We start from the raw sequence: 13,267 nt of genomic DNA on the forward strand, positions 1-13,267 counted from the left end.
GAGGAATTTTGGCCCACTCCTCCATGCAGAACTGCTTCAACTGCATGACATTTGTGGGTTTTCGAGCATGAACTGCTCGTTTCAGGTCCTGCCACAACTCAATGGGGTTTAGGTCTGGACTTTGACTAGGCCATCCCAAAACTTTCAATTTCTTGTTCTTCAACCATTCTGATGTAGACTTGCTTGTGTGTTTTGGATCATTGTCTTGCTGCATGACTCAGCTGCGCTTCAGCTTCAGCTCCAGCTCACGGACGGATGGCCTGACATAACTCCTGTAGAATTCTCTGATACAGAGCAGAATTCATGGTTCCTATGATGATAAGGCGCTCAGGTCCTGATGCAGCAAAGCATCCCCCAACCATGACACTACCACCACCATGCTTGACCGTTGGTAAGTCCCCTGGGTCGACATTGTCTATACCTTTTAGGATTTTGAATGTTTGAATCAGATCACTGCGTCTTCTTTGTTCAAGACTGAATAGATTCAATTCTTTTAGCATGTCTGCATACTACATGCCTTTTAAACCCGGGATAATTCTGGTCGCTCTTCTTTGCACTCTTTCTAGAGCAGCAATATCCTTTTTGTAACGAGGTGACCAGAACTGAACACAATATTCTAGGTGAGGTCTTACTAGAATATTCTTACTGTGAAAGTTCTTACTGTAGAATGCAGTGTTTGGCTTTTGCCAGACATAACGGGGCCCATGTCAGCCAAAAAGTTCCACTTTTGACTCATCTGTCCATAGAACATTGCTCCAGAACTCTTGAGAATCATCCATGTGCTTTTTGGCAAACCTGAGACGAGTATTCATGTTCTTCTTAGTGAGCAATTGTTTCCGCCTTGCTACTCTGACATGAATCCCATTTTTGCCCAGAGTCTATCTGATGGTGGAGTCATGAACACTGACCTTAGCCGAGGCGAGAGAGGCCTGCAGATCCCTGGATGTTGTTCTAGGGTTCTTTGACTTCCTGGACGATTTTACACCTTGTTCTTGGAGAGATTTTGGCAGGACGGCCACTCCTGGGAAGATTCACTACTGTCCCAAACTTTCTCCATTTGGACAATATGGCTCTGACTGTGGTTCAGTGGAGCCCCAGAGCCTTAGAAATGGTTTTGTAACCCATTCCAGACTGATAGGCATCAACAACTTTTTTCCGGAGGTCTTCAGGAATTTCTTTTGTTCGTGGCATGATGTGCCTCTAGAACCTGTGTGCTGACAACTTCACTCTGATGGTAAGGGCCAAATTTAGTCAGATTTATATTGGGCAGGGCTGGCCCAAATCAGGCCTGGTTCTTAACCAAAGTACTGAAACAGCTGACTCTAATTTATCCCTTTAATTGGGTTGAGTTAACTAGGGGGGGGCAATAACTTTTTCACACCTGAAGATTGCATGTTTGATTACCTTGCACACCAAACAATGAAAGAAGCACCAAACTTTGGTGTCATTTTTTCTCTCAGACTCCCTCTATATACTACTACAGCCCACAAAAAAATCTGACCAAATACAATGTTTAAAATGTGCAAAAATGCAGAAAATCAGACATGGGGCAAATACTTTTTCACGGCACTGTAGGTATTTCATTGGGGATTTCAATTTTGCATGGTGTTGTTATTTAAGAAATCTTCCAATACATCCAGCAGTGCAACATAATAGTGTTAAGAAAAGTTAATTGATTTTTTAGTATTAAAATTAGGTGTGAAAGGTTATTAGGATAAAAGTGACAAGAATATACATACATTATTCATTCATGCTTAAATATTCATCAAGGTTAAACAAAAAAGTACTGCTTTAATTAAGATTTGTATTTTTTAGTTCAATTTTATTGAAGCAAATATAGAAACATTATTATGTGTTTATTTAGCAGATGCCTTTATCCAAGGCGACTTACAGAGACTAGAGTGTATGAACTATGCATCAGCTGTAGAGTCACTTACAAGAATGTCTCACCAGAAAGACGGAGAACAAGGAGGTTAAGTGACTTGCTCAAGGTCACACAGTGAGTCAGTGATTTGAGCTGAGATTTGAACTGGGGACCTCCTGGTTACAAGCCCTTTTCTTTAACCACCAGATCACACAGTCTCCTAAAAACATAGTTATGTCCAATTATGTTTCCTTAGAACAGCAACTCCCCAGAACAGCTCAGCGGTCCTGTAAAATTAAACTATTTCACTGCCAACACAACTATACAGAATGTTTTTTTTTTTTTCTGTCGTGTGCAGTCTGTATTTCTAGTTTACAACATATTTTGCCATTGACAGAAGAAATCATAACCTGCTGCTGTACATCTTGTAACCTGCACTGACTCATTTGTACTTAAACACCTGGGATCTGTATAGCTTTATACCTTGTTGTATATTTAAATTCACATGTGTGGCAGGGCAGAAGAGCCCTCCATGTAACCAGCAGGGCATGCCCTGCTGATAAATGTATTGTTTGGGGTTAAAATCACGGGTAAATGTATTATTGTATAGTTTAAATGTGTTCTGGCAAGGACGATGTTAGCAGCTCATCTCTGCCAGACATCTCGTGTGAATGCGTGGTCAGCAGCTGGTTAAAATTCTCGTGCATAATGTGCTCATCTCCAGATTGATCAAATGTATGCTAATCTGGGGATGACCACAGGTATAAAAACCCACAGCTTTGGCTGAACGGGGTGGGTGTTCAACGAGGCGGAACGAGAGAGAGAGAGGAGGAGAAAAAGAAAGTAAAATCTAAAGAGAACGATTGCTACTCGTGCTGTGGAAGGACCAGCACGATACTTGTTTTGTGGAGGTAGTTTTTGTGCTAGTGACTTGTTTTTGCTTAAACTTTTATTTTGTTCTGTGAGCTGTGTTTCTTTGTGAAAAGTTTTTTTGTTTATTTTTGTTTGAATTAAATATTAATTTTTACAGATGCTTCTAGAGCACAAGACAAATGTTAGTAGATCTTGTAGCTATGTAAGGCAAGCATTCTGATACTGATTAGTCTTGTATGGCTTTTGTTCTGGTCTTTACCTCTACGGTATCTTCTGTACAATATGATAAAGATATTCCACCAGTGATCTCTGAAAATGGTGTGAAAGTAGCAAAAAAGCAATATCCTCATTGCCCATGGCTGTTACGTTACAAAAAGAAAATGATTACCTCAGTTGCGTATTCTGCAGGATGATTTTGCCTGTAACTTGTTTTCCTGGGTCAGTTTAATCCAATTTATTATTAGTATATAGTGTAACTTTTTTTTTTTTTTTTTAAATAAAGTGAAGTGTGTGTGTGTGTGTGCCATGGGTAAGATAGTATGTAAACACATTTGGATAAGAAGCTGAACAGTTTTTGAAAAAATATACAATACAAAAATGAACTTAAAGGAGCTTGGTATGACCTATGAGACATTTGGATACACAGGACACGGATGTCATTGTTTTCTGAAATACAGTATTAATAGCACTTTGAAGGAGCACTGAGACCAAAATGTCCATTGTAATTTAATCCACATAAGCTTATTGAAAATGAGTAAATAACCTTCATTTAATTTTTTTCATGTTTTTTTCCCCCCGTTCGAAAAAAATAAATTCTGTTTGAAAAAGTTGGGTCATCTTGCCTCATTGACATATAACCACAAAACCAAATGATGACTTACTTGAGAGAAATATATCAAAGGAGATCAACAATTATGAGTCATAAACATGCCTTGCAGGCATAAAGCAGCAGGGAATTAGCATGTGGGGCTGATAAATATGCATGTAAATAAGCTCCCCAAGGAATAACATGGGTTTGATTGATAGGTTTAGAATTGAAGCATGTGTAAATTCCTTTTATATTTCATTCTGTTGCAGCAGTGTTGAGATATTTCACTTGTTAAAAAGTTTTATCAACTTTATTATTCGTAATGCCACATCTGTTTCGTCTCTTTATATCGCTTATAAAACTGCATTACAGTGTTAGAAACAGCTGGCCTCTCAGTACAATAACCCATACAGATCTTGTTTTTACATTTTTTTTAGAGAGTATACTTTTGATTTATAGACTCTATTAGAATGAAAGTTTTTTTTTCTTTCTTTTTCAGGACCAACAGTTGTGCTCTTTAAGTATTCATAAGTTGTAGATTTGCACATAATGTGAGTTCACAAACATTTCATTTAATTTATTTCGGGGAAATACAATGTTAATATGCTGACCTAAATTCATGATTCCTGGGCTAAGATTAAATGATATCAGGCCTGGCATTGTTGTAATTACATGTGAAATGTGTTTGTGCAAACAAAAATATTAAACCTACTTTTACTTAACAATTTTCTTAATTTAAATGAATTGTTCATTTCAACAAAGTGGTCCAGAATTTCTTGTACATTAAAACAAAATTATAATTAATAAAAAAAAACAAGAACAAAGAGCTAATACCAGTAAATAGTGGCATCTTCTATATGTTTAACAATCCAGAAAAGAACTAGAATATTTTTCTAGGTCTGTAAAGAGGTCCAAACAAAAAAAAATATAAGGGCTCCAAAGAAGGCCTCCGTTTAGCTGGTACAGTAATTTTCTAAATTCTTAGTTCGACGCAGTGTGGTCCAGTGGTAAAGGTTCAGGGCTTGTAATAGTGTATTATTATTATTATTATTATACAAGAGACTCTCCCTCTGATGGTGGCGGTGGTGGAGACAGAGGCAGCTCCTGCTGCTCTGCTCCTGCCGTTGGAGGTGGGACCAGCAGGCACTCTCCCTCTGCTGGTGGTGGTGGTGGAGACAGAGGCAGCTCCTGCTGCTCTGCTCCTACCATTGGAGGTGATGGAGGCGGGACCGGCAGGCACTGTCCCTCTACTGGTGGGAATGGGCGCAGCAGGCACCCCTCTGATAGGAGGGGGCAGTTGAGTGGGGAATGCCCCCGCTCACTGCAGATGGGGCACCAGCAGTCATGCATGACCGCCCGGAGGATGGTATCCCAGCTGCTCTCCTGCTTTGTGGCCACAGCTGGTATCTCCCGCTTCTGAGGTCTCCCCCCGGGGTGCCTGGTCCTGGCTCGCTTGGGCAGCCCACTCCTCACCCTGGTATTGGGTGGGGCAGATGGCCATGGTGTGCCCAAACTCCCCACAACCAGGGCACCACTCGTCTACCACATAGATAGGAGGCGACATCCCCCGGTGGCAGCTGTTGCTGTTGCGGCTGCTGCCGCTTCTGCTGCTTTCTGCAGCTATTCCTTCCCATTCTCCTTTTCTCCTCCACAAGTAATAATTAAAAAAATGAAAAAAACAAAAAAACTGCAGTACCCGCGCTGACCTGAGTCCAGGAAGCACTGGTGATCTCACACTGGACATCTGTGTGACAGGGTGGCTGTGCGGTGACGTCAGGCCAGGTGCAGAAAGGGAAAATACTGACACCAGGCAGTACTGCAGTTCAAAACAAAAGACGCGGCAGCGCTGTTTATTTAAATACAAAAATAAATAAAAGGTTTTATCACAGAGCAAAAATATCACAGTAAACGAAAACAAGTCACAAACACTAAATACTAAATAATAAATAATCCAGGTCAGGCTGGGCAGTAGCCTTCAGTGATCCTGGATTTACTTTTAAGTTTTGTTTCGTTTTCGCTCGCTCTCTCCGCTCTTGTTCCTCCGCTGGAACACCCACCTGGAGTGCAGAGAGCTGCAGGTTTATATATCGTGGCCTAGGGGTTTAACTGGCTAGGAATTATTCTATTACCCCTCGGCCACAATCTGCACAAGTTTATTAATTATTCCTGGCAGAGGACGAGCACCAATCTCGCCTCTGCCAGAACAAAACAAAAGAACGGCTACACCGTCATATTTAAATACAATACATAAATACAAAAACAGTAACAAAATACACGGTGCTTCGCCGTCATATAAATACATAAATCCATAACGATGATAATAATAATAATAATAATAATAATAATAATAATACAAAACAAATACAAAATAACACAGGGGCGGAGGGGGAAACCCCGTTCCAAAAATAAATAAATACATTTACACAGCAGGGCTTTCTACCGCCCTGCTACAGTGTATTACTGGCTTTTTTAAAGTTACATTCCTGCTTACAGCTGAACTACATGACAAACTACCTAAACTCTGAGTCTATTTATGTAAATTTTGATTTATTTGGGCACGTATCAATACCGGAGTGGGTCAATTTACCATCCTCACCTACAACACTCGATCCAGCTACTGCTGTTGAAAACCTGCTATAAAACCCTAGTACTACAAGTAATACTACACAAAGGCATATAAACGTATCAGAGAATGAGCTTGAAAACCTAGTACTGCAAAGAAATGAACAACAACAAGACAACAAACCAAATGGTCAGTATCTGTTTTTAAGAACTGGTTAGCTGAAAAGCATTTTGATACTGAATTCGCAACTGCTAGTGCGACTGTACTGAAAGAGCAACTTAGGAATGCAAAAAGAAACGAGTACAATGTGCAAAGTTACATCTCTATCAGAGCTGGCATAAATAGGCATCTTAATGATCCTCCTGACAGTAGAAACATAAATATCTTGCACAATACTGATTTTACTTCAGCAAACAATGTTTTTTACGGAATGATTAATAAAATGCGCAGGGAAGGAAAAGGTACCAATAAGATACCTGACAAATCAGTACAAGTTCAAGGTAAATCTAGGTTATAAGGTGTGTTTTTTGTTTTTGTTTTTAAAGAAAACAATGGTAAAAATAATGTTCTAATAGCGATAGTGCCCTCTCGATGCTCTCGATGATGGCTCTACCTTCTGATAGTTGACCTTGACGCATAACTCCCGTCGCAGTCAGCGATCACATGGTAGAGCCATCATCAACGGGCACTATCGCTTAAGTGCCCCCCCCACACACACACACACACCATGCCTCGCAACATACATAGAAAATGCTACATGTCTGGAATTGCTAGAATTGGTCCTCATCTTTGACTTTTTTAACTGAAATTTACAAACAATAGTGTGAAACATCATTTAAGTTACCGGGTTTTATTCTGATGATGTTGACATCTAACAGTAGTCCAAATAAATATGGTTTCTTCACACATTTCAAATGATATGTTTAGGCAAAGAGTCTATTCAGTATATTTCCATTGTTCAAGTGCTGTATTTATGTCCTTGTAAATTTCCATTCATAAGTAAAGTTTCACCTTTCATAAGAGGGCATCATGTGTGTGGTATCTCGTTAGTGTTTAAACTAACCCTCATATAGTGTCATATTCACCAACTCATTATTTCAGTAGATAATTATAAGGGGGGGGGGGGCTGTGTACAAGTCATTATGTCATAAAAATGTCTGCGATATGAAAACTGTGTAATTACTGATTGGTTTACTAGATCCAGAGTCCTGGTCTGCACTGGCATCTCAAATTGTTCTATGTGTTAACTAAATTAGATACATTATATAATTTGAGACTTTAATTGCACTGTTTTATCCTATTTTCCATGCATTTTTTTTTTTTTTTTTTTTTTTAAATAGTGCTGGGACAGGTATTCAAACAAACATTGCTACATATTCAGAGAAAGAAATGTAAATTTAATTTGTTAGACTACACTACTGTATAACACAATATCAACAACAAACTATCTCTGTGCTTCTTAACAACATCAAAGTGTAGGTAGTCATATGCGCAGCTGGGTGTAAACATTTTAAAAATGTAGACAATTTAAAATGTATACATATCAGTACAGGATACATTTATGAATACAAAACAAAATTCATGTATTTGTACAGCTGGAAATTGAATACAAATGTACTGCACCGTATGCAACACTAAAATGTTTTGTTTGCTCCCGAGTGGCGCATCCAGTAAAGGCGCTCCGCGTGGAGTGCAGGATGTGCCCTATAGTCTGGACGTCGCAAGTTTGAGTCCAGGCTGTTTCTTTGCCAACCAAGGACGGGAGTTTCAAGGGGGCAGCGCTCAATTGGCCGAGTGCCGCCCGGGCGGAGGGAGGGCTAGGTCGGCCAGAGTGTCCTCGCCTCATTGCGCACCAGCGATCCCTTTGGTCTGGCCGGGCGCCTGCGGGCTTGCCTGTAAGCTGCCCAGCGCTGCGTTGTCCTCTGACGCTGTAGCTCTGGGTGGCTGCATGGTGAGTCTGCAGTGTGAAAAAAAGAGGTCGGCTGACGGCACACACTTCGGAGGACAGTGTGTGCTCGTCTTCACTGCTCCCGAGTCAGCGCAGGGGTGGTAGCGGTGGGCTGAGCCTAAAAATAATTGGACATTACTAAATTGGAGAAAAAACAATAAAAAATAATTGGCGACCTCTAAATTAAAAAAAAAATGTTTTAACTGGCTATTAGGTGGTACACTGTTTAGTTAATTTTTTTCTTCTTCTTTTAATTGATGAAGCAGCACTGTTTAATACTTTTCTTTTAAATTTGCAGCTGGAACTATTTTCTAAGAATGGTTTTGGAAAGAAATGTTCAGTAAAGCAAAGAAGATGTGTTCTTGAAATTGTTTGGGTAATTGATAAGCTAAAATAAAATAAGTTAATACACATGTGATGTGGGATGTATAACTTGATTTTAATTATTACTTTTTAAATTTTAGAAATTTTGAAAAACTGAATAGTTTCTAGCAGTTTAACAAAAAACACACTCTGTAAAGTTATTAATGGAATAAAATGTTGAAAAGGGTTTTTTTCAAAACTAAACCGGTGTATATTTATCGGTGTTGAGCATGTAGGAAAAAAAATCAGTTGTAAAAAAAAATATTGAATTGTTTTTTCCTAAAATTGAAGTCTCAAAAAGCAGCGTAATTTACACCAGTGTGACCTATACAACAAGTTTTACGGTATGCCTCCTTTTTTAGATGTACACGCAAGTGAAAACTCAAAATTAACTTCAATAAACTCTTCAACAAAATGTAGAAAAGGGGGCATTGTACAAAGAAAAAACACGTCACCATTTAGGTTTCCGTTTATTACAGTCCTCATAACAGAATATACTAGGATTTCAGAAACTTTCGTACAAATTCTGGCATGGTGGTAAATCGGTGCAAGACAAAATGTGTTGTGGTCATTATTTATAATATTTATCAACTATGTAATTAATGGCAAACACTGACATGTATTTTTGCCTTCAAATTCATGTGCATCAATATTCATTTCTCAGCTCTAAAGAAAATAATTATTTTTCCATGCCGCTGTTTTCACGACACACTGCTAAAGTTTTCTCTTGTTGATCAACCAATGGGTGGAGATTTGTGACGCATGCCAAAATGAAAATTGATCAGAATGTATTGTGTTATTTTAAAATGAAATCGCTGCTTTACTGTTTTAATCTTTTCATAAATATGAATTGCAGGTGGATCAGTCAACAACAGAGGAACAGTAACCCCTTCCGAGTCTGAAGGTACATGCATCTCCTACAGGTAAGTCAGAAAGAGACTTCCAGTGAACTGTTTATTGTTTAGCATGTGTGTAAGCATTGCCGTAAGCAGCTTGTTTTTATTCCTTCTCTATGCTGCTGTATTTTGTGATTCAGATACAATTGTTGTATTCATAAGTAGAAATAATAGTCCATCAGCAAGACTGTAATTGAAAATGTTGCAAACACCTGGTTTAATGAATGTGTAGACAATCAGAAATAATGGGAAAACAGACACAAACAGCATTAAAAAAAAAGCCTTCCTTTTGTCTTGAACATATTAGTTCTTCTCATGTATTTTTAGATATACCATTTATGCAGTAGCTTAATGCTAAAATAATATATAATAAAATAATATGCCATTTTTTTAAATAGAATGTATGTTAAGTAAACAAATTAGGCAACAAAGTAAACAAAACAAACAGCAACAGTTTTAATCAGGGACCATGTGTGTCCCCAATTATGTAAAATGTGTGGTGATTTTATAAAGCGTTTTGAGTCTGTATTTGTACTACTGTATTACTGTGATTTCAAAATGCAGTCAAGCCCGTCTAACATTACTTATGATAACGTCACTTGCTGCCTATCATAACCATATTGAAGTGTCTCAGACAAGAAGACAATAGGAGTCAGTAGGGATCAAGCTGAGAATATCACTGTCATTATCATCACACCTTGGTTACTGTGACACACACACACATTTAGCATTTTAACCCAATTAATATCACTTTGGGAAACAAAGGCATTATATTGGAAGTTTTAAATGCAAGTTGCTGTACGGTAATGCTTATTGCGCAAGATGTTTGGTGGACTTCTGATAAAGTCAACATTATTAAACCGTCCATTTGAAGTAATATTAAGAGAGTTTGAAAGAGAAATTGAAATGTGATACAAATTACCTAAAAGTCCTTAAAGGCTTATGTTTAGGTGTGTCCAGTGGTTAAAGAAAATGTCATGTAACCAGGAGGTCCCTGGTTCAAATCCCACCTCAGCCACTGACTCACTGTGTGACTCTGAGCAAGTCACTTAACCTCCTTGTACTCCGTCTTTCAGGTGAGATGTAGTTGTAAGTGACTCTGCAGCTGATGCATAGTTCACACACCCTAGTCTCTGTAAGTCGCCTTGGATAAAGGCGTCTGCTAAATAAACAAATAATAATAATAATAGTTCTGTCCTGAGTGCAAATTAAATGTCTTTGCATGTTCTTAACAGTATTGTAAATCGGGGAAATTAACAGATTTCCCTTGCTTAATTGACACTTACAAATCTATCAAGCTTCCTTTGTTTTTTAAATAGTGTTATACTGAACACAGTTTAACCTGTTTGTTTTCTTTTACATTTATGTTTTGTTTCTGTGATCCAATAGAGCTGTCTTGCTTTAGGTTAAGATGACATTGATGATGATTACTCTATGTAACACAATTTTTGTTCCTGGGTAGTAAGTGTTATTTCCTAATTGCTTATGCCTCAAAAGTATAGAAAATGGCTATTATTCCCCACAAACTTTGCTTTTGTGACCAGGACAGTGATATTTTGAAATTTACCTATTTCCAATGAGAAAACGGGCGAATTTGTGTCTTTTCGTTCACATAAAGTCAGAAAAAACAACATATGAATCCAAATTAACATGTATTTATACTAAAGTAATACAAAAATGACTACAAAAGATTTAGAAGTGAGTAGTTTTTCAAGATTTACGATTATACTGTAAATCACTTTCATGAATCAGCCCCCAAATGTAGTCTCCCATCATGTTCTCGTTATACTGTCCTTGGTAGCGGCGTTCAAAGTCCAGTATATCCTGGTGGAAGCGCTCGCCTTCCTCCTCCGAGTACGCTCCCATGTTCTCCTTGAATTTATCAAGATGAGCATCAAGGATATGGACTTTGAGGGACATCCTACAGCCCATTGTGCCGTAGCTCTTCACCAGTCTCAACCAGCTCCACATAGTTTTCGGCCTTGTGATTGCCCAGGAAGCCCCGAACCACTGCGACAAAGCTGTTCCAAGCCGCTTTCTCCTTACTAGTGAGCTTCTTGGGGAATTCATTGCACTCCAGGATCTTCTTTATCTGTGGTCCGACGAAGACACCGGCTTTGACCTTTGCCTCAGACAGCTTAGGGAAGAAGTCTTGAAGGTACTTGAAGGCTGCCGACTCCTTATCTGGAGCTTTGACAAATTGTTTCATAAGGCCCAATTTGATGTGCAGTGTTGGCATCAGCACCTTCCGGGGGTCCACCAGTGGCTCCCACTTGACGTTGTTCCTCCCCACAGAGAACTCGGTCCGCTGTGGCCAGTCCCGCCTGTGGTAGTGCGCCTTGGTGTCCCTGCTGTCCCAAAGGCAAAGATAGCAGGGAAACTTGGTAAAACCGCCTTGGAGACCCATCAGGAATGCCACCATTTTGAAGTCTCCTATGACCTTGATGCCATCTCAGAAAAATGCAGATATGTATCCACTTAGGCAGCTGGAACTAAACTGAACTGGTGGGCTTAAGGCCCCTGTATTTATACTACTATTTATATTACTGGAAAGTTCTAGACGTTACTCCAAGTTTACTCAGCACTGAATCTATCTGGAATGTTCTGGAAAATAGGTAAATTTCAAAATATCACTGTCCTGGTCACAAAAGCAAAGTTTGTGGGGAATAATAGTCATTTTCTATACTTTTGAGGCATAAGCAATTAGGAAATAACACTTACTACCCAGGAACAAAAAAAAAAATTGTTACACAGTGTTATCATTGTTCTTGATTGAAAACACTTAAGGAGGGTAAATATTAGGCTATTCGTGGAACAAATTCAACATTTTCCAAAGATGGGTTTCCCTGCATTTCATTCAGACCGGACCGTATCTGCCCTTTTTCCCCTCTTCATTTTCTCCTTGAGAACATTTTTCTTTCAATTTCTTTTAAAATAATACAGATGAATAAATATCAGCAATATTGATTTTCTCTTGTTAAATACCGCTGTTATGATCTGGTCTGGTTTTATACAGTATGCTGTTCAGTCAGTTACAGCTGCAGTATTTGCATTGTGTTTGGTAAGCATAAAACACATATGTTTTTATTATTATGTTTGGCAGGTGCATATCTGTACTTGTACACACTGCTTTACTGGTGAGGGAACACACAAACACAATACAAGCAGCCTTTCCATTACCCAAGTATGACATCAATTCCCCTACAAATAACCCTATGTTACAGGTGTTGCCCTACTGTAATGAAAACAGTGAACTGTGGTTAAATGCTTTGTGCTGAAGTGCAAAACAGTGCCATATGTGTAAGTGTAATACTAAACCCCAAACATGATTGTAAACCACAATAATAATAATAACATTGAAATGTACACTCAAAGGGTAGAAAAGATAAAGAAATGAACTACACCTGTGGTGTAAAAAAAAAAAAAAAAAAAAAGCAAGCATAATGAGTTCATGATTTTGTTGCAAGCCAGGTTAAAGGAGGTCATTTGGAAGCATGTAAACAGGAACAAAAACATATGAAATGAAGTATAAACAGGATGTAACAAAAATATTTGTGGTCAAAGAGAGGCACATGTGAATTAAGTGAAATTTGTAACATCGTGGTCACTGTAAAGGAACAACATTTACACAGAGACTCTGGCAGGGTTTTCTATCAGTTGTTTGCCTGTAAAAGAGCTTGAAAAAAATAAACATTACAAGACAACAGTGTATTGATGTTGCAATCCTATTTTTTTTTATTTATATATAGATATATATATATATTTTAGCTGAAAGAGCCAGCTGCCCAACGTTTCGATATGTTGTACATATCTTTCTTAAGGGAGCCTGATTTTATATATATATATATATATATATTGGAGCAGGGGTTTTCCCCCCTGGCTCTTCAAAACATTTTTACATTTCAATTTGTTCCTTGTGATTTTTAGAGGTATATACACCCCCCCCCCCTCT

At 38.5% G+C, this 13,267-nt stretch overlaps 1 protein-coding gene across 1 annotated transcript in view; it reads left to right on the forward strand.

The window, feature by feature from the left end:
- The window catches only part of tbc1d5 (TBC1 domain family, member 5), a 204,127-nt gene that overhangs the window by 80,578 nt on the left and 110,282 nt on the right, over positions 1-13,267 (forward strand). The window contains exon 5 of the mRNA XM_034000144.3: positions 9,276-9,342. Within this exon, the coding sequence (XP_033856035.2) occupies positions 9,276-9,342 (67 nt within the window). The remainder of the gene's footprint in view (positions 1-9,275; positions 9,343-13,267) is intronic.

The sequence above is a fragment of the Acipenser ruthenus genome, chromosome 4 (genome assembly GCF_902713425.1).
Source record: "Acipenser ruthenus chromosome 4, fAciRut3.2 maternal haplotype, whole genome shotgun sequence".
In the NCBI taxonomy this organism is placed as follows: domain Eukaryota; kingdom Metazoa; phylum Chordata; class Actinopteri; order Acipenseriformes; family Acipenseridae; genus Acipenser; species Acipenser ruthenus.